Here is a 25,412-nt window from a genome sequence, read left to right on the forward strand (position 1 = left end):
CCCCTCTTACTAATATATGGGAAGAAAAAGAAAATGTGTAAACAAAGGGTCTCACCCACTATTCCCTGATCCTCAACCCTTCCCACCCAATCAACCATATAAACATCATCAATAATAAAATAAAATTTAAAAAAAGACCCACCTCAGTTCTGTGCCATTGGGCAAGAGATGTCGCCTCCCTGGGTCTGTTTCCCCATCCTTAAGGCGAGACAGAATGATGTGACGATGGCAGTGATAACGGCAAGGACCTCAGGCTACTGCTAGGTCACACTGCTCAGGTACAAGTACCAAGCCCCCATTTACTGGTGGGATGACTCTGGGCAAGTGAAGATGCTCTGGGTCTCAACAAGATGTAGATAATGGCAGTGCCACCTTGTCAAGGGTTTCAGCAAGGCAAGGTCACAGGGCACAGTCCTGAGGTGTAGAGCTCTGAAAGCACGGTCAGCACAGGTGGCTTCCCAGCTGGCCAGCTTCTCCTCACCTCAGGGGCCTGGAAACGGCCACCCTACACCAGCCAAAAGGTGGCAGAGCCCCCGAAGAAAGGAGGTGCTCTTTGTTCATGTTGGAAAGGGAAGATGGACTTAGTTACTACAATGCCATCCACATGGCCTGGGGTGAGATGGAGGCGCAGCCCAAGGGAAAAACAGGCCTAGCCCTGCCATGGGCTTCCCTCCCCTTGGGTTCTTAGAGCACTGATCCCAGCACCGCCCACAGTAAGGTGGCCTCTGGGGAAGAGGTGGGGGGAGCAGGAGCACCTGTGAGCTCTCCCAAGGCCTTCATGCACCTGTATCTTGACTCCCACCTGGCCACATTCATTGCCCCACCCTTCTTTTCATTTGGGTTTTCTTGACCATAACCCAGACTCTTCTAGTGGCACTCCCTTCCCAAGGTCACCCAGCTGCCTCCTCTCTTGCGTTATTGAGTGCCTAGTGGCTGTCCTCCGGGGTCCTCTGTCTCCAAGTCTGGCTCTCCAGCAGTCTCACTGAACTGTCAGCCCTAAGCTCCAGATGCTGGGGCTCACAGCTGAGCTTCATTCCTACTCCCAAGCCAGCAGTAGTTCCCTATAGCCTCCAGAGGCTCAGTCTTTGCAGCTGTTACTGCCATGCTGTTGGGCACGAGCTTTCCAAACCCACTTCTCCCTCCCAGTTCGGTCCCTGCTGGTACACACAGGGACCCGGGTAGCCCTGCAGCTGGAGTCCAGAACCCTCTCGGCAGGCTCCTGTGTTTCCTGCCCACTCCCACCATCCCCTTCCCCAGAACATTCTGAGGCAACCATCACTACCACCCAGTTCCACAGCACTGTCCTTTTCTCAAACTGAAACTCCGGCCCATTCAAAACAACAACTCCGCTCTTCCCTCTCCTCACCCTGGCAACCACCACTCCACTTCCAGTCTCTACGAACTTGCCTGCTAGGCACTTCCCGTAAAGGGAAGCGCACAGTGCTGGCCCTTTTGAGACTGACTTAGTTCACTTACCATCATGTCCTCCAGGTTCACCTTGTATATTCCATTACAAGGTTGAACAGTAGTCCACTGGGCATGTCTGCACACCTGAATGTGTGTCTGTGTATGCTTAAACATCTGTAACACAGTAATAGTCTTTTGAAATATTTACTTTTTCCTGAAAGGCACATTTTACAGAGAGAGAGAAGGGGAGAGATGTTCCAACCAATGGTTCACTCCCCAAATGGCTGCAACAGCCAGAGCTGAGCTGGAAGCCTCTTCTGGGTCTCCCATGCTTTGGACCATCCTCTACTATCTTTCTAGGCCATAACAGAGAGCAGGGTTGAAAATGAAACAGCCAGGATGCAAACCAGTGCTCATATGAGATGTCAGCACTACAGGGTGAAGGGTTAGTTTGCTGAGCCACCATGTTGACTACAAATAATTTTTTTTTCACTTACTTGTCTCCTGATGGACACTTGGACCACTTTTACCTTCAAATTATTGTGAATAATGCTGCTACAAACTCAAGTAAACAAACCATGTCTCTTTTAAACAGAGTTTCTGGCTAGATTTTTAATAGTTTTGTTGACACGCTATTTGTTTCAATGACTTTCTTCTATTTTGGGCAACTTGTGCAGAAGTCTTATTTATCCGACTGATAGGAACCCCTTATAGAACCCTATGTCCTAAGAGGTAAAGTGATTTCAAGAAAAACACTAGGTGCCAGCACAATGGCTCAACTGGCTAATCCTCTGCTGCAGGGATTTAGCCACTGAATTAGGCCCTTAACTTTAAAAAAAATTGTTTTAATGATTTTTAAAAAGAAAGAAAAAAGTAAATAAAAAAGAAAGAAAAACACTAATAAGGGCACACGGCATAGGCATTTCACACAAGCGTCTCCCTTAGTGGAGTGCCCAGGTTTGGGTCACAGCCCTAGCTCCTGACTCCAGCTTTTTTGCCCAACCCTGGTCAGTCGAAGAGAGTGAACCAGTCAAAGAGAGCTCTATCTCTTTCTTGGTCTCTTTCTCTCTCTCTCTCTCTGTGTGTCTCACACATACAAACATGTAATAAAAATTTTAAAATAAGGACACAAATGCTGCACAGTGGCGGTGGCAAAGAGTGACAATTAGGGAGATAGAACTTGCTGATGTGGGAAACACTGAAGCAGACTGAATGTAACCCTGCTGTGCTGGGTTCAGGAGAACAAGCCTAGAGGGTCACTGGAGGCTGGACTGACAACATGTGGGGCCTGGAAGTGCCTTTTTTCTTTTTTTTTTTTTTTTTTTTTTTTTTTTTTTTTTTATATATAATCCATTTTATTGTATTGTTGACAATCTTTACGTAGTTAACTATAGTTGAAGGAAAATCAAGAAAGAGAAGGAAAAAAAGAAAAAAAAAAAAAAAAAGGTTCAGGGGGATAGGGAGGTGGGCAATGCTATTATGTCCATATTGTTTCCATCATGTATCTGAGGTAAAAGGGGGTATTGAGGGAGAAGCCCCACCCGGTTTCCCGCCCACCCCAAGTCCCATATGTGGGGCATGCTCTGAGATATGTGCTCAAGTGGAGTTAATAGTTCTCCAGTTATGAGTCACTGCCAGTTTCGCTCGATGAGGTGGTCCACTGATTGATATGGTCCATCATGAAGTCTCCATTTGTCCCATATTTCGCTGCCAACATGTAGCTGAGATGAATGATTGTCCTATTCTGTCTTCTGTCTTTTCTTGGTTAGAATTCTGAGTCCAGCAGTTCAAGTGGGGAGATCTCCAAAGATACTTTGAGGTATTCCCAGACCAGATTCTTGTATGTTCTAGCAAGCACAGGGCCCGGCACAGTCCATCACCCTGATCAGCTGGTGGTTGCAATTGCTGTGTTGGTTCTGTTTTCAGTCCCGAGTTGCACTGGAACCAATGGGTGTTGCAGTCCAGTCTGGTTCGGCCCTTACATCAACCAGTGGGAGCTGCAGCCTAGTCGGGGCGACCCACAATAACCCCCACCAAGCCTGCCCCCTACCCTGGCTTGCCAATTTGTGTAGCAGAAGACCAGTCTGTCCCCCATCCCATTTGGCTCTGGTACTTGTCAATGGGTATTAAAGCTTAGTTCTATCTAATCGACTCAACCATCCAGCAGTCACAGATGTTGTTGAGTGCCTCTGTCCAGCCATCCCAGCCCCCGTCCTAGTTTTCATGCCCTCCCACGGGAATAGTGACCCAAGAAGGGGGAACCCACTTTTTCCCTCCCAGGTCTCTCTGTCCCGGTTTATGCACTCTTTAGGTGGTCCTGTGATTTGACTCGACAGAATTAGTCCCCAGTGCCAGCTTCTGCCAGCTGATGCTGTGGCCCTGATCTTGTCCACATGCAGCGCACAGGTGTTGTAGCCTTGCTTAGTCGTGTCTGTCTCTATCCCAGCCAACACTCTCCAGTGGGAGTGGTTGTCCAGCGAGGGGACCAGCCCCTTAACCCCCCCGCCAGCTCTGCCCCTCCCTTCCTGGATCTCACGTGTGCTGGATGGGTGTTGCATTCATATCCAGTACAGGCAACCACGCCCTGGCGTTCCAGAATGTGTACTGGTTTTGTCGCAACCAAACCCGGCCCATTCCACACTCTGTTCTGGTGATCGGATTTGCCAGAGGATGACATGAACTGATTCAGCCTGGCCTGCTCCTGACCCATGCCGAATGCATGCCAGTGGGAAACTTTCCATGGCCTATTCTGGGCTGTTTCCAATCATGCTTCTCGCGCTTACCTGCAGGGACTGTGTCCTGCCAGAGGAGTTGCCCAGGCTCCTCCATCAGAACCCCTCCCAATGCCAGATTTTGCGCTTGCCAGGGGGTTCTTGAGCCAACCCTACTCAGTTCACCTCCTGTCCTAGCAGGAACAGTGGCTTTTCCTGGCTGGCTTTCATCCCATTCTGACTCTTGTTGTTGGATGTTTCAGCCCAGCCATGGCTCGTCCATACCCACATACAGCTCACACATGGCTCAGAAGGGGATTGAGACCCAGCCTAGTCAGTCCCACATCTACCCTGTTTCTCCATAACACCAGATGGTGCTGGGATCTGAACCGGCCTGGTGCATCCAATCCCAGCCCACACTAGTGCCTCGGGTGACTGCAACTGTTTCCTAGATAGAACGCAGCCCCCATTCCAGCACATACACCCCTTGGTGGGAACCTCGTCCCAGCTGTGGCTTCCCAGATTGGGACCGTTCCTAGCTGTAAATCACGCACCTGCACGTGGTTGCTCCGAGGACCATTAGGTGCCAGCCTGCTACACAAGCCGGAGCTTATCTTTTACTTGATAGGTGTTCAAAGCTCAGCATTATTAAGGGATTGGAAGTTCTTCAAAGGAAGAGTTACTGGCATTGGGAATCTTTAGGATTGACTCAGATCCCAGAAACAGTGGGGTCACTCTAGAGCTATCTCAGCAGCGATTCAGATGTCCAATACCCCAGAGCTCCCCGGCCGGGCGGCCAGTAGGCACAGCCTGGCGCCAAATGGCTGGGCGCCCTGGCCCAGCCCGCCATGTGCCATGGGCACATGGCGGACTGGGTTCGGGATCCGAGCTAGACGTCCTCTCCCGCAGCCCTCGGCTCGCCTCTGGCAGCCGGAAGTTAAATCCTGCAGGCCCGAGGTTGCGCCCCTCCCCAATCCCGTTCACCCACCACCCAATGAGGGTGTTGGGTGGGTCCCGGACATGCCCAGTCACGGAGGCCTCCCCCCTCGGCGTACTCACCCCAGAAGGAAGCAGGCCGCACCCAGGCATGTCCGGGCCCAGCCCGCCATGAGCCATGGGCACATGGCGGACTGGGTTCGGGATCCGAGCTAGACGTCCTCTCCCGCAGCCCTCGGCTCGCCTCTGGCAGCCGGAAGTTAAATCCTGCAGGCCCGAGGTTGCGCCCCTCCCCAATCCCGTTCACCCATCACCCAATGAGGGTGTTGGGTGGGTCCCGGACATGCCCAGTCACGGAGGCCTCCCCCCTCGGCGTACTCACCCCAGAAGGAAGCAGGCCGCACCCAGGCATGTCCGGGCCCAGCCCGCCATGAGCCATGGGCACATGGCGGACTGGGTTCGGGATCCGAGCTAGACGTCCTCTGAAGTGCCTTTTTTCTTAAGACTTATTTATTTTTTATTGGAAAAGCAGATTTTTACAGAGAGGAAGAGAGACAGTGAGAAAGGTCTTCCATCTACTGACTCACTTCCCAAATGGCTGCAATGGCTAGAGCTGAACCCATCCAAACCCAGAAGCCAGGAACTTCTTCCAGGTCTCCCATGCAGGTCCAGGGTCCCAAGGTTTTGGGCCATCCTCGACTGTTTTCCCAGGCCACAAGCAAGGAGCTGGATGGGAAGTGCTGCAGCTGGGACACGAATTGATGCCCATATGGGATACCCACTCATGCAAGGCAAGGATTCAGCCACTGGACAATTGCACCAGACCCTGGAGGTGTCATTTTAGGAACAGAGGTGACACAGGTAGAACATAAAGAACCATTTCTGGGCTCAGGATCCTCTGTAAGACCTGGAGGAGGCACTTGACCTCTGGCCTTTGTCTTCCTCACCAGGAAGCACCCAGCTCTTAGGGGCAGGAATCTGCATTCTAGTGCCCTGCCCAGCCTACCCTAGTACCCAGCACAGCTCCCATACTCAGTGGGTGGCCCTCTAGCCATATCCTGCAAGGGCCACCCTGGGGAGAGAGAGGACCCAGTTGGGACAGCATTGCAGCCAGCATAAAGGACTGCCTGTCAACGCACCCTCCGCCACCCTCACCACCTTCGGTCCTTCCTTCCAACTCCAAAAATATGACAGAGCTTGGGCCCTTAGCACCAGGTCATCCCTAGCTGGCTGGCCATGTATAAGCCAAGGGCCTCTCCAAGCCTTCATTTTCCCAGTTCCAGAATGCTCCACGTCCCTGTCCTCCAAGCACAGAGGGGTTGAATCTCATAAGTCCCAACAGCACATACAGGAAGCTGAGGCCAGCCACAGTGACCAGCCTCTAGTCAGGCACCACTACTGTGTGGGGGATGGGGGGCAGGTGAGGGATGGACCATGCACAGAACTTACAAGGCGAAGGAACTGAGCAGTCAAACCTCTTGCAGAAAGCATGCTGTCTCACAAAGTTCACAGACATGGGATGGCAGAGGAATCACGCAACAGCTGGCCATGAGAGAGCATCAGAAGGAAAGTGACCAAGAACTTCCAGAGAGAATCATGGCCCATTCAAGCACGCAGGGACCCCTAGGGTATGAGGAAATCCCCAAATCCTTTTTGCAAAGCCCCAGCTCTTGCTGCAGGAAAATGAATTCAAAAGGTAAGAATGATCTACTGGCCTTTGTCATGGAGAAAAAAAAAATCCTCCATGTGCAGCCCCACCAACGTGTGTACAAATACAATCATGGTTAGGGATTGGGGTACAAGGCAGCCCATGAAGTTGACACCCTATGTGGGAGCTGGTTGAGTCCCAACTGCTCCACTTTCAATCCAGCTCCCTGCTAATACGCCTGGACAGCAGCGAAAGATGGCCCCAGTGCTTAGGCCCTTGCACCCACACAGGAGACCTGGATGAAACTCCAGGCTTCATTGCAGTCCGGGCCATTGCAGTCATCTGGGGAGTGAATCGATGCACAGTTCTCTATGACTGTCCCTGCTCCCTCCACCCTGTAACTGACTTCCAAATAAATTAATCTCAAAACAAAAACAAAAAACTACCTATTGTTAACCTAAAATAAAACTAACACCTTTGTAATGTTTCTTTTCCTAGGTAAAATTCCAAGCCAGCTGAGTGTTCCCCCAATACATCTGTGAATACCGGGAACCTCTTCTGCGGGGGGCAAAGATGTCTTTTAAAAAATAGATTCACGTCAGACAACCTTCCAAGGTACAGGATGTGGTGAGCAGCCCATCTGACGCACTCCTGCCCTCCATGCCTGCGGCCACCCTACCCCTAAAATAGAGGAAACCTCAAAACAGCGGGACAGATAGCACCCGGCTGGCCTCACCACACATGGCAAAGAGATTGTGGCGGCCTGACCAGGTGTCCTACCATGAGCTGCATGGGTCAAAGCTACTGCTTCGCCAAAAGGGAAACTGAGGCCGGGCGAGGTCACCGCGCCCATGAAGCCACAGGGACGTGCGCTCCCGTGGAGCCCGGGGCCTGCTTAGACCGAGGCAGGAGCTCCGGGAAATTTGAGACGGGGAAAACCGAGCCCACCCCCCCCGTCCCCCTGCGCCGGCCCTCCAGTCTCCCCCACAACACACACACCCTGGCCCCCGACGCGGGGGTGGGGCCTCCGTCCCAGTCAGGTCCGCTCTCGGAGGGGCCGGCGCGCCCCTCGCCCCGCGGCTGGGCTGCGGTCCTCCCCAGTGCGGCCGCTCGGCGGGCCGGGGTCCCCTCGGGGCCCCGCCGCGCCCGCCCCGCGGTCTCCCCGCCGTCCCCTCCCCCCGGGAGGGAGGAGGAGACTCGGCGGCCGCCGTCGCCGCGGCCAGCCCCGAGCCCACTCCGCCCAGGCCGGCGGCTCGCACGTCCGGAGGGCGCCGCTTCCCGCCTCGAGGTGAGCGGGGGCGGGGGTCCGCAGAGTCCCCGGCGCCTCGGGAAGTCGCTGCGGGGCCTGCGCACCCTCCGCAGGAGGGGAGGGATCAAGTCTGGGGTGTGGAGAGGGGAGCCCCCCGGGGCGCCCGCAGCAAACCCCCAAACTTCCAGCAGAACTTTCTAGCCCTCTTGCCTGACCCTCGCATCTCTTGGTAGGGGTGCCCGGGTGAGGAAGGACCCCGCGGGGGGGAGGGGGCCGCCCCTCGGAATGCAGCCGGCCGCCGGCGGGCGGGGGCGGCGGGCGGGCGGGCGGGGGCGGAATTTGGAACTCTCCCGGGGGACCCAACGTGGTCACCATGGCGAGTGCGGGATGGACGGTGCACCTGGCCAATCAGAGCACGGCGCCATCCCCAGACATGTGGCGACTGCCAATGGAGGCCGCGCAAGAAGGATGGGCGGGACCTCCCCGCGCAGGACGGAGCCCCCCTCAGCCCGCCGCTAGGGGAAACGGGGGTGCACCCCATCCCCCCATGACCGAAGCAGCGTGGGTAGGGAGGAGTACCGAGTTGAGGGCCAAAGTGACTGAGGATGGCGGAAAGCAGAAAGTACTTTCTGGAAGGGTTGGGGACAAGGTGGAGGGGCCGGTCTGCGCCAAGAGGAGCGAGTGCCCGTTGCCCCCTCGTCGTCAGGGCGCGGTTGAGTGTCTCATCTGCACCCCCCCCCCATTTCTCCTCCCTGTAAGTGCTTCAGTTTCTCTACCTTAAATGGGATGGCAGCCCCCGTCCCTCCTCCACTTTCCCAGAGAGAATTGGTTTGCGTTGGCCAAGGTCTTCGTCTCTGTTGGCTAGAACTTCCAGGAATCAGTGCTTCAAGCCCATTCGGTAGGTAGGGAAACCGAGGCCCAGAGAGCCCAGGGACTTGCAGGGCTCACGAAATGAGTACCAGGTTGTGCACTTGAAAGGGTTACTGAGGTCTGGGGCTACACCCGCCCACTCCCCACCTTCACCCCTGCTTGCTCCCCACCCACATCCCCGCCACAGCTCTACTTGTCCAGTTGGCCTGAGGACCACCTTGTTGGTTGTGACCCAGGAGGGGAGACGTGCATCCCAGTACCGCAGCACCCTGCACCAGCTTTGTGACCGTCTGCTCCTCTTTGTGGGTTGATGGCTGGTCTGTAGAGAAAGGCGTTTTAGTCATCAGTGATCCAGGGTGGTGGTAGAGTTCCTGCCTCTGAGATGAGGGTACTGGGAGACAGCCTCCCTGCCTCTGGGGGCCTTTGCCGGAGGTCCAGCAGCAGGAGATCAGGTCGCAGGTCCAAGGGACAGGTGCCCATAGCCTGCGGCTGACCAGCCTTGGGCCCTGCACTTATCCAATCAGGCTGGCCTCTGTGGTTTCCTGCTGGGCCCTGCTCCTGGCCGCAGCCAGGCCTGTGGCAACGTGCGCCTCCCAGAGTCTCACCTGAAGGCTTCTAGAGGTCCTGGGGTGGCTCTGAACTGGGGGACCCTGGGGGACCCCCTTTCCCTCCCTGTCTCCACTGTTGGCCCCCATCCAGGCCTTAGCATTGCTTACTGCATAGTCAGAGATCCATCTAAACATACTAAGGACAAAATGCAAGATGTCACTCTAGGGGTGCCCCAGGATCCTCAGGCAAAAGGCCAGAACTCTGAGTGGCCGTGAGGTGACTCCAATCTTGACCACAGGCAGACTCAAGCATTTGCCTGTCTCCAAGCCTGGTGGAAAACCAGTTCCCAATCCTTAGAACGGCGCAATCCTTCCAGACAGCCGCTGGTCATGAGGAGACCCCTACGATCTGCCCACCTTGTATCCATCAGTCCAGCAAGCACTTAGGCAATGCTGGCTGTATGCTGGGCCTAGTGTGGACAGCTGTCCAGACCTGTGTTGTTGAACTTCACAGTGTGGCTGCTGAGGAAAGCAGGGAGGTGCCCTGTGCTTTGGAAACACACACTGCATACCCAGAAGTGACAGGAGTCCCAGGGGAGGAGAGGAGACACTAGACATGGGTTTTGAAGGATGTGTAGGAGTTTGCGGATACCAGAAGGAGAAAGAGATGTTCTAGACAGGCCCCAGGAAGCTACGGTCACTTTGAGTGGGCGGGACTGCTAATGCTGTATAGTCTTGGATGAGAGAGTCGCTTCTGTCCTGAAACCAGCAGGGAGCTAGGCTGATTGGCTGCAGCGTGGAGCCCACTCAGCTCCGCTGCCGGCAGAAGGGTGCTCACCCTCCTGTCGTCCACCCCGCCAGCCAGTAGCGAAATGACTGCTGTGTGCACGGTCTGTCTGGGGTGGCACAGGCATCCTCTATGGGTTGGGGAGAGATTGTGCTGAGAGAAAGGAGAGGCAGCAGCCAGGTCTGGTGGGGTAGGAAGGCGTGGGGGATCTGGGCTTCCTGATTGGGGGAAAGCCCTGGAGTGACCAAGGACAGGCACTTTCTGGAAGTGGAAGCTACTGAGCATGGAAAGCTACTGAGATGGAAAGTCCAGGGTGCGGGAGGGGTTAGACAGCAGCCTGATGGAAAACCCCTGGGGACTAAGGCAGGACTTGACCCTGGGGGTGGGGGTGGCAGGCAGGGAGCATGTGTGGGAAAGGCTTCCTAGGGTATGCTGTGGAACTAGGTGGGTGTGCAGGGTGCTGTCACCAGACAGGATCTGGCTTCCCTTGGGTACTCAGGGGTGCACTGGCACCCGGTGTGCTAGGAGCTAGGTTTCTCCAGAAAAACAGAAGCCCTCCACCCAGAGGGGTACACATGCTCTCCAAGGGCACCCTGACCTGCACTCAGTCCCAGAGCCCCTGCACCCTCTGAATTTCCCCCACCACTTCATCCCCAGTCCCCAAGCAGGGCGCCCAGCAGGGCAGCTGGAAAGGGTACTTAGGACCCACGGCACAGCCCCCACCCTGACCACTTGCGTGGGTGTCTGGAAGCCATTAGGGCCTTGGGTGGTGCCCACCCTGTCCCCGCACACCAGGCTCAGATTCTTGGAAGAAGCTGGCAGTTCCTTCCCATCCAAGCCCTGTGCCAGGCCTAGCAGCTCCCAGAGGCACAAGATGTGGCAGTGGCCCCTCTCTGCCTCCAAAGGGGCCCCTACAGGAAGGGGGCCAGCAGGCAGGGCTGCGCCCCCTCCCCCTGCTGGACTGTACTTGGTTTCCTGCCTTCTCCTTCTCCTCCCCTGCTCTCCTCCCTCTTCCCCTGCCCCCCCCCCCAGCAGGCCTTCACATTGTTTTTCTTTTCCAAGAGCTTCTCCATGTGGAGCTGGGGAGAGGATGAGTGAGTGTTTGTGTGTACATCTGTGCATAAGGAACTGCCTCTGGCAGACAGGACATGTGTCTTTGTCTTTGTTCTGGCCTATGCGTGCCTTCAGGTGGGTGGTGGTCTTGGAGCCTGTGTGTCTATGTATGCATGGACGGCGTGTTCATGTGCGCACATACCTATGTGCACACACAGCTCAGGGCCATGGAGGCTGGACAGGCACAGCCCAACTGCCCTGTCCTGCCAGGGATGCCCCGGGGCCTGGGGCTGTGGGGCCGTGCCTGGGCATGCGACCCTGCCTGTACAGGGGCTAATGTGTGTGAGGGAGCTGTGCCTGCTAAGGCGACATCCAGGAGCATTCAGCTGTTGCCAACATGGATTGTTTAGAAGGCAGTTTGCAGCTGCATGATCGCTGCCCGTGTGTGGAGAGGACAGGGCAGCAAACAGCATGCATGCAGTGCCTCAGAGGATGCCCCTGATTTGGCAGTGCTGGTCTCCCTCGCTCTGCCTCCCTTGCACAGGGGGGGGGGTGGGCACTGAGGCCCAGGAAGAAGCTGGTGACAGAGCTGGACTTAAAGCAAGCATCTGGTGAAGACAGCAGACACAGCAGGTGGGTTAGAAGGCTACCATGGAGCTGCAACGCAGAAAGCTGGAGGTCCCGGATTGAGCCTGGCACCACTCCGGGCAGTGGTGGGGCACTGCTGTATCTGGGCAGCTGAAGGCATGGGCCGGTGAGCATGCAGGGAACCGGGGTTGCCGTCTACAGAGAGCAGAATCCCTGCTGTGTCTGCATGGGAGAGGCTAAGGTACGTGAGCCAGGTGAGAAGGGCAGTGTGGACAGGCAGCATGCAGTGGGGTCAGTAGTCGGCAGCTCCTTTGAGGAGTGGACAATTTTTTTGGAGTTAGAGTTCTAGAGGGAGTGAACCTACAATTGTCACTGGAGAGGAAAGAGTCCCAGCTATGAGGAGTGACAAAGGACGTGACCACTGGCACGGGCAGGTTTGTATTTTGGAAACTACTCTGACGACCAGCACTGTAGTACAGTGTAAAGCCAACATCTGCAGTGCCAGCATCCCTTAGGGTGCCAATTGCATTTCAGGTGTGCTACTTCCAGTCCAGCTCTCTGCCAAGGGCTGGGAAAAGCAATAGAAGGTGGCTTGAGACTTTGTCCTGCTGCCCATGCAGGAGACCCAGATGAAGCTCCTGGCTGCTGACTTTGGCCTGGTCCAGCCCTGATCATTGCAGCCATATGGGGAGTGAGCCAGTAAATGGAGGTATGCTCTCTCCCTCTAACTTTGACTTTCAAAATAAACCTGTAAATATGTGTATGTATTATGGTACATGTATAAATTTACTGTGGCTGCTGCTTCTGGGAAGAGATTTGAAGGAGGTTAACGTGGGTGAGAGATGGCCCACCCAGGGGCAGCGTGGAAAAAGGCCTGTGACCAGGTGACAGAAGCGCTCATGCCAGAAGTCCAACCAGACAACCAGAGGGGACGTGGCAAGGAGTAAAAGCGTGACCAGGGCCAGGGAGGGCACATTGGCACAGCAAGGCTAGAAGCTGGTCTGGCCCAGGTGGCCTGGCAGGAGGCCGGGAAGTGGGCACAGTGGAGACAGCAGCTGTGGACCTGTCTAGCTGGTGTTGAAGGGAAGAAGGGAGGTGGTGGGCGAATGCCAGGAGACTCCACCCCAGGGCAAGGCCCCTGGTAAGCACATTGCTGCACCTTGGCGTAGCCAAAGGGACAGAACATGCCAGCTTCCCTTTGCACTGATACTTATGATGTTAGAGCATCTGCTGGCAGGGGCTGGGCAGAGCTGGAGCTAGGCAGGGGTAAGGAGGGCACGCAAGGGTTGCCAGGTGGCCATCTGCAGTATGCTGGTCTTCAGAAAAGGCAGGTCCAGTGTTATGGTGCAGTGGGCTAAGCTCTTGCAATCTCAGCCTCCCATACAGAGGCCCAGCTGCTCCTCTTCCAGTCCAGCTTCCTGCTTATGTGCCCAGAAAGACAGCAGGTGATGGCCCAAGTGCTTGGGTCTCTGCCACCCATGGGGGAGACCCAGATGGAGTTCCAGCTCCTGGCTTTGGCCTGGGCATCCTGGGAATGAAACAGTGGGTGAAAATGTTGTCTCTAGCTCATTGGGCCTCTCAAATTTTGAAAAAAGAGAGCGAGCGAACAAGCGCCGGCCTTAGGCAGATGTGAAGATCTGTGGCCCCAGGCTCAGCAGAATGGGGAAGGGATTGCATGATGATTTGAAGGGAGAGGAGGCAGGTGGCAGGCAGAGGGTCATTTGTCCTGTATTTAACAGAGGAATGGCAGGGGAAATGCTGTTCATGGAGACAGGTGAGAGAACAGAATGGGACAGATCCTGGGGCGTGAGAAGGGGATGGGGACATCCACCGTGCCCACACACCTGCATCTGGGAGGTGATTTAGCTCCAATGCCCCTCACAGGTGCAGGGGTGCATTCAGCGAATCCCCAAACTGGTGCTTGGAGTTGGGGGTCGCACATACTACCATGTCCACCATGAGTCCCCTCACCTCAAGTCTAAGGACACAGAAGGATAAACTCACCCAGGACCCGGCCAGGGTGTGGCCCAGGGCTGGCCCTCCACAGCTGTCATTGTCATCCTGGATTGCGGCACAGGACCAGTGGCCAGGGCCCAGCCCCTGACCGCAGCCTGAGATGTAAACAGGGAAGTGGACCTGGATAATTGGTCTGGCCACAATGACGTGTTGGCCGATGGGTGTCTTGAGCAGCTGCTAGGAAGAGGTGTGGAGGTGTTCACTCACATGAGTTTTATGAGCAGGCAAACGCCAACAGGGAACGCTAGGTGTCAAGGACAGTACATCATGGTTTCCTACCCACGTCCCCTGCTGCACGCTAAAGGGACGATAGTAAAGGGGGTCTGGAGACTGCTAAGGAAGCTGTTACAGGCTGCTCAGCTGCACGCTGGAATCTCGCGGACCGCACCGCTGCCTGGCACTTGGCCTGCTGGTCTGCGGGACAGTGTGTCGTTGATCATGGCCTCACAGTGGTTGTGTTCTCCCGCAGGTCCGAAGAAGCGCTCTCCACCCCGAGGCCTGGACAGCAGTGGGTCGCTGAGGCCATCATGTGCAGTGCTGTCGTATCTGCCACGTGTCCCCCACGCCAACCCTGAGCCCTGGTCACGCGTTGGAGCCCAGGGCCCTCCCCACCGCAATGAGCCATGGGCCAAGCCCCCGGCTGGCTGAGTCCCCACAGCTGTCCAAGGGCAGCCTCCTGACCATCCTGGGCAGCCCGTCGCCAGAACGCATGGGGCCTGCGGACTCGCTGCCTCCCACGCCGTCCAGTGGCACGCCCTCGCCAGGCCCACCACCCACGCTGGCCCTGCCGCCGCCGAGCGCACTGCTGGCCGATGGCGACTGGGAGAGTCGCGAAGAGCTGCGGCTGCGGGAGCTGGAGGAGGCGCGAGCTCGAGCGGCGCAGATGGAAAAAACCATGCGCTGGTGGTCGGACTGCACGGCCAATTGGCGCGAGAAGTGGAGCAAGGTGCGCGCCGAGCGCAACCGTGCGCGCGAGGAGGTGCGCCAGCTGCGTCAGCGCCTAGACGCGCTCACTAAGGAGCTGGCGGGCGCGCGGCGCGAGCGCCACGAGGCGCAGGGCGAGTGTGAGGCGCGCGGCCGCGAGCTGGCCCGTCTGCGCGGCGGCAAGGGAGGCGACAAGACGCGCGGGGATGAGCCAGAGCCGGAACAAGAGCCGGTGCGCGATGTCGGGTGCGAGAGACCTTCCGCGGCCAGCAGCCAGGTGCGCAAGACAGAGTCTGCAAGGGGACGGGCTGCAGGGCTGGGAAAGGAGATTGGAAGGACCTGGCTCCGGAGAAGTGTCAGGTGGAGCTCTGTCTCCTCCCACCCCCCTCCCCGAGGCCCAAGGGCAGGCCAGCCCGAGTCCCTGTAATTTCGGGTCTAAGAAGTTGGCAGAATCAAGGAGTAATCCCCTTAGAGGTGAAGAAGTAGAAACAGTTTATAAAACAGAGCAGTCATGGGTAGGGGCCCCTAATGTCCAAGAGGAGATCTCCAACCCAGCCTTTAGGAAGGGGCCTTCATGGCAGCTTTTCTGGGAGTGGTCAGTTTAACCTGAGATGAGGGGATGAGTAAGAACGCACTATGGAAAGTACCAGAATGTGTTTGGAATGAAACTGCCTTGTGCAAAAATCCAGAGACCAAGGGGACCTGGGGAGTGGCCTTAGCACAGGTCCCATCCCCCACCAGGTACCAGCACCCAGCTGGGAAGAAGTGGCTGGGGGCTGAACCCAAGCAGCCTGGCTCCAGGCTTCAAGTCAGTGACGGGTGTTAGTGATGGCTAAAGAGGGACAAAGTCTTCCCTGCCAGCAAGCCGTTCCCTGCAGCCTCCCCCCACCTAGCAGGTGGACACTGCCTGGACTCAGCTCCCTGCTATATCCCTAGACAGGCCAGCTTCTCTGAAAGATTCTTAGCTGGCCCTCTCTGTTCTCTGCCCAGGCTTGTTGCTTCCCAGTGTGGTGGTGGCATTTTCTGCTCATGCTGTAGGACCCTGGTAACATGGTTCCCATCACGGTCATCACAACCAGGGGACTACCATGGGAGCCTTGGCGTGCCCAGCACTCCGTGCTCAATGACCTACATGACTGCCCACCCTCCTCTGCAGCAGGTGGCAGGCGTCCCAGGTGCCTCTCCGCAGTCTGCAACATGGGAGTACAGTCTTCCTCCTCAGGGAGGCCGTGGGGACGATGTCGCAGTCTAGAGAGGGACACTGAGGATCCCACAGAACGGGGCTGGCCCGGACTCATCCAGGGAGGCTGTGGGAAAAGCCAGGCTGCAACTGGAGCCGTGGCCCTCATGGGTGTGTGACCAGAGACAGGACCCGAGGATGCACACAGACAGGCTAGAGAGGCAGGAGCGGGGGGCTGGGCACTGGGCTGCCCCTGCCCCCCACCCCCACACACACCACCTTAGTGTCTGCGCTGGCAAACAGGATCTTGGAGCTGCAGTTCCTTCTGTTAGAATCCTGTTCTGGGCCCCTAAGGACTCCTAGCTTCAATATCCATTCCCACTGATACTTGCATACCTCCAGTGCCAGCGAGCTCACCACCTTGCCTGAGACCCCCTCTAGGGTGGCTGGCTCTGTGCACTGCCAGGAGGTTGGGGGGGCAGGGAAGGGCAGGTCCCTCTATCTTCAGAGGTGGAGAGTGGGCAGCCAAAGAGGACTCTGAGACCTCTCGTGACTTGGTCTTGGTGGCCTAGCATGCACAGGAGGCTGTGGGGGAGGGCTCAGCGCCCCCCAGTGCAGCGTGCACCATGGTCCCTGTAGGAGCTGGAACTGATGGAGAGCCTGCTGAAGAGCAGGGCGGAGGAGCCCGAGGGCTGCTGGGAAGCCCGCAGCGTGAACACTGGGGGCACCCGAAGCAACTCCAGCCGCCAGGAGCGCAGCCGGCTGCCCTGGGAGGACACAGTCAGCACCGAGGAGGATGCCTCCAAGCTGACCGCCCTCAGGCTGAGGCTCGATGAGTCCCAGAAAGTGCTGCTCAAGGAGCGCGAGTGAGTCCTGGGGGACGGGCCGAGGCTGGGGTGTGGGGGGTGGGGGATTGAGGGGAAGTCCCCTGATGACAGGATGGAAATCAGTGTCCCAGAGCGGGAGGCTCAGAGTCATGGGACTCTGGGACAGAAGGACCCAAGGCCCCCACGCCAGTTTGTATTTGTCCCTGTAAACCATCCATATGGAGCACGTGCTCTGGGCCAAGCACTAAGGAAAAAGCAGGGACATGGGAAGGTTGGTAGGAAGTGACTGCTGGGGCTTCAGTTTGACAAGTGCTGCAGTTGATGGCACAAAAGGGACATCTGTTGACTAGCGAAGTTCATGAGACAGGTGTGGGATGAAGGAGGAGGTGTCAGCGTGTTCAGTGAGCAGGGGCCAGGGTAATGGGAGGGCAGAGCCAGGGAGCCAGCCAAGTTCAGGGTCTGTTTGAAGTAAGGGGAGTGGGTGGCAGCCAGCATATGGGAGGGGACCAAGAGAAACTTTCCCTGAGCTAAGCTGCTTCACAAGCAGTTCCAGCACTGACCACTGGACATGGCCCCTGCAGGTGGGCAGTGACCTTGGGCAAAGGCCATTTAGAAAACCTGTTAATAATGAGTAGTCGGTAGTTTTACTGGCTAGATATTAGAAGCCTACTACATATAGCTGACTTACAAATGCTTTGAAAAACAAGCCAGCACAACACCTTTGTGAAGGCCAAGGCAGGGGTTAGGGTGGTGCCTCTGCCAGCAGCAGCCAAGATGCCTACAGACCTCCCGCAGCTGGCAGAGTGGATGGCACCAATATCCTGCTCATGTCACAGCCTTGCCTGCCCTTGATTGTGGCCTATGGCCTCCAGAGCTGAGGAAGGGGCAGCACCTCAAGCCACAGAAGCAAGTGGGAAGCAACTGAGGCATACCTGAATACTAGAAATGAGAGTGGTGGATGGAAAAGGTGTGTGGGGACATGGGAAGCTGTGAGCATGACTCCTGGAGAATAACTGAGTGGTCAGAAGCTGGTGTCTTTACATGGAGTGGCCATGGTGGTCATCTGAAGGGCAGACCTGTCCACGGCACATGCTCCGAATTAAGTCCCCTCCCAGGATATGAGTGTGCAGGGCTGATGGCGTGAATCCACAGGTGCTGTGGCTGTGCTGATGAGGTTTCTCTCAGGGTAGGGAGCGGGGCCGCCCTTGCTGATGATCTGGATAGGCTCCGTGCCTACAACCTGTGCGCTGCAAGGACTCTGAGCATGGAGCATACCTGACGGGCTTGGCCCAGAGATCCTTTGGACCTCCAGTAGCATCCAGGGAGATGTTTCTTCTAGATATACAAGATACTTCCTGGCCCAACACTACTGGCCCCCACCCACTGATAGAGCCTTGGTCATTGTGAGCACCAGAAATGTCCCCTTGGCTTCCAGCATGCCTCCTAGTGACCCTGCCACCCCAGAGGGCCTCCTGCTGGGGCCACACACCAAGGTCATTATCTGTGGTCCCTCATTCATGTTCAAAGCAGAGTACACATTCTCCCCACACAGTGAGGATGGCAGGAAGGGGCCACTAGCTCTGAAGGTCCCTGGGTGGATCCTGCGGTTTCTTTAATTGTAGGCTTGCGTGTGCACAGTACAGGAGCCACAGCTGCATGAGCAGACAAGAATGCACTGGTCTCTGGTACTTATACTCGGGGCCGGGAGGGAGAGCAGCCAGTGCTCTGGAGACCCAGTCGCCTCCCCACACTGCACCTGTTCTTGAGTGTGCCTTGGGTGAGGCTCCAAGAGCAATACAGAAAGGAAGGGCTTGCCACCATGGGACAGCCAGCACCTGGGTACAGACAAGGACCGTGCGTGATGGCATAGATCACAGTGGGGCCACCCTTTGTGAGGGCTCATCCCATGTCTGTGCCTCCTTGTCCCTTCCTCAGGGATAAACTGGCCCTGAGCAGGAACATCGAAAAGCTGGAGGGGGAGCTCAGCCAGTGGAAGATCAAGTACGAAGAGCTGAGCAAGACCAAGCAGGAGATGCTCAAGCAGGTGAGTTCTGGTGACAGCCCCGGGGGTTTCCTGGAGGTGGCAGTATCAGCTCTTGGATTTCAGCAGCAGAGGGGAGAGAAAAACTATATTCCTCTGTTCATTCCACAGTTGTTCTTTGTGCGGGGGCAGGCAGTGTCCTGCCTTCAGCTATTCACCTTGGCCTGGCAGGTGGGGATGTCAGCAATTACCAGGGCACTTCAGTTCCTGAGCCACAAACCGCAGGGTGGTGGGTCAGAGAGAGACTCTGGGATAGCAACACTGGGACAGGATTGAAGGGGTTGGGAGCTCTCCTGGGAGGAGATATGGGGTGCGTGAGGGTCCTGAGGCAGGAGCAAGCTACCAGATGTGGGAAATGGGTGCAGCCCATGTGGCTACAGAGTGGCTGCGAGAGTGCCTCATAGGTTAGAGTGAAGGGGAGGGTCCGGATGCCATGTGTGCTGGGTGCCTCAAGGATGCTAGATGTCACTGAAGCCTGGCAGCACTCAAAGATGCTATTGGCTTATGTCCCACCTCTTTAAGAAACTGATACCCATGCCAGCACCTTGTGGCCACCAGGGGGCACAGCCACCGCAGAAAAGCCTGGCTGGATGCAGCTGAGTTTCCAGACCTCAAAACCCAAAGACTGTGTGGGAAGAAAACAGAGATAGATCCTATCCCAGAGTCAGAATCTGAAAATGCAGATTCCCAGACCCCTCTCCGCTTCCAGGTTGTCCCTCATCAGGGATGAGAAACTAGAACATATTTTTTTTCTCCTTTTTGTCCCTTTATCAAGGGTGGACATGGTGAAAAAGGGGCCAGTACACCCCTGGGCAGACCAGCAGGAAATGAATTCTCCAGGTGTGACTCCTCTCGCTTGCCACGATGTGCCAAAGACCCAGTCGTGGCTCTGCCCGCTGCACTGGTCCGCTGGCTTCTGTTCCCACCCAGCAGTGAGTTAGTCTTCTACAGGCATCCCAGGCAGGGCCGGAGCTGTGGCCTGTGGCACCAGCATCCCCTTCTAGCACCAGTTCAAGTCCTGGCTGCTCCACTTTTGATTCAGCTGCCTGCTAATGTGCACCCAGGAGGTGGCAGGTGTTGGCTGCAGTACTTAGGTCTGTGCCAGCCAAGTGGGAGACCTGCCTTGGCTTCACTGTGGCTGTAATGAGCATTGGGGAGTGAACCAGCGGGTATAAGATATCTCTCTCTCTCTGCTTTTCTGCTTTCAAATAAAGTGGAAGATAAATAAAATGAATCATTTTTAAAGGAGTCTCCTGTGGCTGGAGCAGAGTGAGCAGGGGGAGCAGGGGAGGAATGAACAGGGATATGATTGGGACCCCTTGAGTGGGGGCTGGGCTTCCTCTTGACACACCTGGCTGGGACTATCCAGGAGGCTTTAGTTGGTGCATGGGGAAGAGTGAGATCAAGCTATTTTATAGCTCTTTCTGTGCTCTGTTGTGGGTGACAGGTACTCAGGTCTGTCCCTGCTACCTACCTGGGCACTGCCCCCAGGGTTGCTTCCAGTACACCCAGTGGCTGCCTTGTAACTGGGTGGGGGGGACACGTTGCAGCTCAACATCCTGAAGGAAACTCACCAAGATGAGCTGGGCCGCATGTCCGAAGACCTGGAGGACGAGCTGGGAGCGCGGTCGAACATGGACAGGAAGATGGCAGAGCTGCGGGGTGAGGTGAGGTGCAGGGGAGACCCCCAGGGACAGAAGGGGTCTCCAGGCTGCTTGTCCCGCCCCCCCCCCCCAACAGCTGGACCACCGGCTGGGCTCTGAGAGGACTGGCCACACCCCACGGATGCCCTTGTGCGGAGGCTAGACCTAAGTGCCCTCATATCCTGCACACTCCAACTGAGCCTAGGGTAATTTTAGCTGTGCAGCTGAACCTGCTTCCTGGAGCTAGAAATAGCCCCAGGCAATGGCAGCGGGTGGCTTGGGGGCAGCTCTGGGCCCTCCCAGTAGTCCTCCCTACACCCTGCCCTGCTGCCCTGTTGCAGATGGAGAGGCTGCAGGCAGAGAATGCGGCTGAGTGGGGCCGCAGGGAGAGGCTGGAGACTGACCGGCTGGGCCTCGAGCGGGAGAACAAGAAGCTGCGGGCCCAGGTCGGGGACCTGGAGGAGGCACTGGCAAGGCGGCGGCGGCAGACAGCCAGTGCGCTGGATTGCGACCTGCGGGCCAGCCAGGCTGCGCTCTTCGAAAAGAACAAGGTGGGGCAGCAAGTGGAGGCAAAGGGGTAGTGGGGGTTCCCCCAGAGTACCTGCCACATACCCAGCCTGGTAATGGTTATGGGAGCTGCATTCGTTGTGCACCCATTGTGTACTAAGACAGGTGGTAACTACAGCATCTGCATTTATTGAGCACCTACTGTCTGCCCAACTCTGCTGTAGGTGCTGGAGTCAGAGCAGTTAACAGATTGCCTCCCCAACAATGCCTGTGTAGAGCTGATGGCCCAGGGGCTCCTCATCTGGCTCCTTTCCTCAATGGGGCCCTGCCAGTCACAGCTCCACACTTGCAGCAGGCACAGGGGATACCAGGAGACCTGGCCGAGACCCAGAGTCTTGGGCAGACTTCCCATTTGAGCTGAGGTCTCCAGTAGAAGCTAACATTGGCTAGTGATGAGCAGATGTGGGGGAGGGGGTGGAGAGGACTGAGGCTTAGTATGATGAGCAAGTGTCCTGTGGTCGGCGTCGTGGGAAACTCTGGAGAAACAAGGCATCCAGTGCAGCTGGAGGTGAGTGAGGGAGGGGGCCGGGTGGCTGAGGTCGGAGCCAGGAGCATGGATGTGAACAGGTGGCATGGCCAGGCTCACCAGCTACTGTAGGAAGGAAGACCAGAACGCGGGCTATTGGGTTGGGGGGAACTGCTGCTATCCCCCCGCCCAGGGGGAGCAAGAGATTCCGGACACCCAGAATAATAGGTGAGGCTAGTGGAGGGGGACCAAAGAGGCTGGATTCAAGAGACATTGAGGCCATGCTGCTGCCCATCTCACAGATGGGAAAACTGAGGGCCAGAGACACACACATACCCCATAGGCATCTTCTCTGCTGGCTGCTCATTCTCTTTCCAGCCAGCCTGAATGTTTACTGCCCAGCTTTACTCACCCCCAGACCCAGGACTCTAAATGTCACTGGAGACTCCAGACCCACACAAGTCCTGACTCAGCTCCAGCAGCCTGCTGGCCATCCCTGTGGCCTAGCCAGGGGCATTCCTTCCCCCTGGGCAGCCTCCTTTCTCGTTTCATGCCCCTCTGGTCTCTAGGAACTCAGCCAAACCCTGTACAGGGAGAGGGTGGGAAGAAGAGACACTAGCCCCTTAGGGCTTCCTGGCCCAGTGCTGTGTGTGACCCTGAGCCTCCTGCCCACCTGGGCCACCTCCTGCAGGAGCTGGCTGACCTCAAGCACGTGCACGGCAAACTGAAGAAGCAGCTGCAGGAGAAGGTGGCTGAGCTGGCGCATGCCAACCGGCGTGTGGAGCAGCATGAGGCCGAGGTGAAGAAGCTGCGACTGCGAGTGGAGGAGCTCAAGAAGGAGCTGGCCCAGGCGGAGGATGAGGTGCGGCCTGGGGGGAGCAGGGGCTTTGGGGTCCCCCTGGGTTCCTCCATTCTGGCTCCCCAAGACCTGGTGGGAGCTTAACCTTCAGGAAGTGCCTACCCGGGTAGGTGGGCGACAGGTGCACAGCAGGATCAGTAGGTATGTGCAGGTTGGTGAATGGAAGGACAGAGGACTCCGGCCAAGAGGACAGGGATGAAGATGAGAAGGGAAGATGGGTAGACAGTGGGATGGGTGAATACTTACATGGCTGGCTGGATGGGTGGATGGCAGACAGACTCAAAGCTAGCTGGATGAAAGAGAATAAGGATTCCTGGCCCAACAGGTATGCCTGGAAAAGCAGAAAAACACAGGTAGACATGGTGGTAACTGGCAGGTACACAGATGGATAGAGAAAGGGTTTGGTGGGCAGGTGGCTGGATCTGTGGTTTAGGACATCGGAGGATGGGTTAGTGATGGGTGGGAGAAGGGATAGCAGAACTGGAGAAGAATGGGTCGTGGGCCTGAGGCCTAGGTGCTGGGAGCAAGCACTGTCTGAGGAGCAGGTTCTCAGAGAGAATGGGAGGTCCCCTGGTGCCTCAGACCAACGTGACCCTGCTGCTCTTGGCCCTGCCCCGACCCACCCACTCCTGCCAGTTGGATGAGGCCCACAACCAAGCACGGAAGCTGCAACGGTCGCTGGATGAGCAGACAGAGCAGAGCGAGAATCTGCAAGTGCAGCTGGAACACCTGCAGTCCAGGTGAGCCCAGGCCCAGGACTCCAAGGGAAGAGATGAGTGGCTGGGAGCCAGCAGCAGACACAGAAACCTCTGCTCGGGCAGACCTCCAGCCTGGTTTGGAGTCCCTGCTAGGTCACAGGTTAAATAAACTAGAAGGAATCCGGGTACCTGGGGCCAGGGTCTGCTCCAAAGGCAGGAAGGGGTGGGGCCAGGAAATGGCGGAGTGGAGGTGCAGGAAGTCAGCTGGGGATGGAGGGAACCTGGAATGTCTTGTACAGCAGCAGCTGGTGACCAAGGAAGGCAGGCCCGAGGGTCGAGGACCAGGACAGCGGGTCTGGGAGTCACTGACGAGAAGAAGAGGAGGCAGTCCTAAGGTCATAGGGCTGGCCAACCCCGGGACAGCAGGGGCCCAAAGGGTTGGAGGACAGCTGATCGGGCTGGCCCCCTCAGCAAAGCATAACTCATAGTTATGGAGACCCTAGAGATTCCAGAAGAATGCCTTTCCTCCTCTGCCTCTCTCCCTGTCCCAGCACCCTGAGGCCCAGCCTCTCCCTGCAGCTGTCAGAGAGCTGGGGCGGGGGTCGGGGGAGACCCACAGGACTTCACAGCAGGAAAGCTCCAGGCCGTGGTGACCCAGCCGAGCACACCCCTGCCTCCTCTTGTCTATGGGACATGGGGAGTTCGACTCTACAGCCACCTCCTGGCTCGCTCTTAGTGGTCGTGTGGACTTGACACAGTGACCTAACCCCTCTGTGTCGGTTCCCCTGTCTCTAAAATGGGAATGACCTCAGTTGTTACCTGCAGGCTGCTGAGCTGATACAGGCTTCAGGAGGGCTGAGCGGTCATCAGCTGCCACTCCTCAGGCAGGAGTTTAGCTTGGGATTAGAACCTGGGAAAGATGTTGGGTCTGCAGAGGGGAAAACCGGAACCATCAGCTCTCCCAGATGCATAACCAGACCAGGGCTTAGGGAGGGCAGAGCCCCCCAGGTCCGCTGCCTCATTTCTCATGCAGCTTTTGATGCTGGGTGTTCTGGGGACAGCTCTCTGAATCACAGAGCAGTGATGGAAGCTTTGCCCCGATCCTCCCCACCGTGTTAATAATTCATGCCTTCCAGTAACCCACCACCACTGGCCGCCTCGTGGGCCAAGGCGGGGGAGGGAACAGGGCGCTGCAGCCATCAGCTCCTCTCATAGTCAGAGTTTACAAATCCTAGACTCTAGATTGCAGCTTCAGAAGTGGTTGCATGGGGGAGAATCAGGACCAAGCCCCTTCTTCCTGAGTTACAGAATGGAGGGTACTCAGACCACCTGCTACCCCAACATCTGTTCCCCCGACGAGGTTTGGGGCCACGTCCCTGCATGTGGCTTTCACCTCCCTCAGCCCCTAGCTGCTTCCGAGCTGCTTCACTCTGTGGCATCTTTGTGGCTTTCTGCAAGTTGCTGGGGCCCCAGTTCCCTTGTGTGTAGATTATAGGGGGAATAAATGCACCCCTATCCTAGCACATGAGCATCTTGTGTGATGAGGGGACACAAGCCTGTGAGCACTGGGCAGCCCACAGCACATGGGAAGGCAATCCTGCGTACACTGCGGGGTGGCACTCCTGCCCTGACCCACGCTCTCTGCCACTCCCACAGGCTCCGCCGGCAGCAGCAGACAGCACCCCTCTTTGGGAAGATCCGTGGGGCTCGCTTTGGCACGGAGGAGGCCGGAGACGGAGCCAGTGACCTGGATGAGGATGAGGACCTGCAAATCCAGGTGGCCTAGAGCAGGACTGGTCCCAAGCTGCAGGCCCCCCAACAGCCCTGGCTCACCAACCACTCAGACTGACAGAGCTACAGGTGCTGGGCCGGGACCCACCCCTGCTCTCCGCCCCTGCAGCTGGCAGCAGCTGACCCCACCCACTGCCACCCTGGTTTTGACCTGTGTGTCATGTGCAGTACTCTGCCTGTGCCCACTCAGGGGTGGGCCATGTTGAGGGAGGACTGCTTTGGTCCCGACCCAGGCGGCCACTCTAGGCCTTGGAAGCTAGAAGCTGTTCATGCTACCATCTTTTGTAATAAATTCAATTCCAAGTTCTTAGGGCAGAGTCTCCAAAGTTGCAGATGTGGAAAGGAGGTTGGAGGGAAAGAGAGTGGCGTCAACTTGCACTGGGCCCTGAACCGGAGAGGAGTTGGGATTATGAAAAGACTTAATGAATGAACGAGTGTGAGAGTGAAGGGATGACCATGCGGTTGCAGAGTGAGGAAAAGAGATCTAATCAGGGGAAGAGGAGACTTCCTTCCCAGCACCTGCCAGATTCTCTTTGCCACTCCCTGGCTGGGCACCCTCAATGAGTTACTTGCCCTCTCTGGTCATGTGTTTCACCATTGTTC

The 25,412-nt window shown here is 56.8% G+C and overlaps 1 protein-coding gene across 2 annotated transcripts; it reads left to right on the forward strand.

The window, feature by feature from the left end:
* Positions 1–7,789: 7,789 nt before the first annotated feature.
* On the forward strand, positions 7,790–24,994 carry CCDC102A (coiled-coil domain containing 102A). 2 transcript variants are annotated; one of them, XM_004583887.2, is made up of 9 exons: positions 7,790–7,990; positions 14,283–15,014; positions 16,557–16,783; positions 18,680–18,788; positions 20,336–20,452; positions 20,770–20,979; positions 22,153–22,323; positions 22,957–23,060; positions 24,675–24,994. In XM_004583887.2, exons 2-9 carry the CDS (start codon positions 14,430–14,432, stop codon positions 24,802–24,804), a joined length of 1,653 nt encoding a protein of 550 aa, XP_004583944.1. In that variant the 5' UTR covers positions 7,790–7,990; positions 14,283–14,429; the 3' UTR covers positions 24,805–24,994. The 2 variants fall into 2 exon arrangements, with proteins under 2 accessions (XP_004583944.1, XP_058530761.1); XM_058674778.1 differs by lacking the exon at positions 7,790–7,990 and adding an exon at positions 12,352–12,506.
* Positions 24,995–25,412: the final 418 nt, after the last annotated feature.

This window comes from Ochotona princeps, chromosome 16, assembly GCF_030435755.1.
Source record: "Ochotona princeps isolate mOchPri1 chromosome 16, mOchPri1.hap1, whole genome shotgun sequence".
NCBI lineage: Eukaryota > Metazoa > Chordata > Mammalia > Lagomorpha > Ochotonidae > Ochotona > Ochotona princeps.

What these genes read in the sequence shown, in the direction of transcription:
- CCDC102A (XM_004583887.2), top strand. Translation starts at nt 14,430, where the DNA reads ATGAGCCATGGGCCAAGCCCCCGGCTGGCTGAGTCCCCACAGCTGTCC. An exon ending in AGCAGGAGATGCTCAAGCAG is followed by an intron (nt 18,789 to 20,335) that starts GTGAGTTCTGGT and finishes GACACGTTGCAG; the next exon opens with CTCAACATCCTGAAGGAAAC. An exon ending in CTGGAACACCTGCAGTCCAG is followed by an intron (nt 23,061 to 24,674) that starts GTGAGCCCAGGC and finishes CCACTCCCACAG; the next exon opens with GCTCCGCCGGCAGCAGCAGA.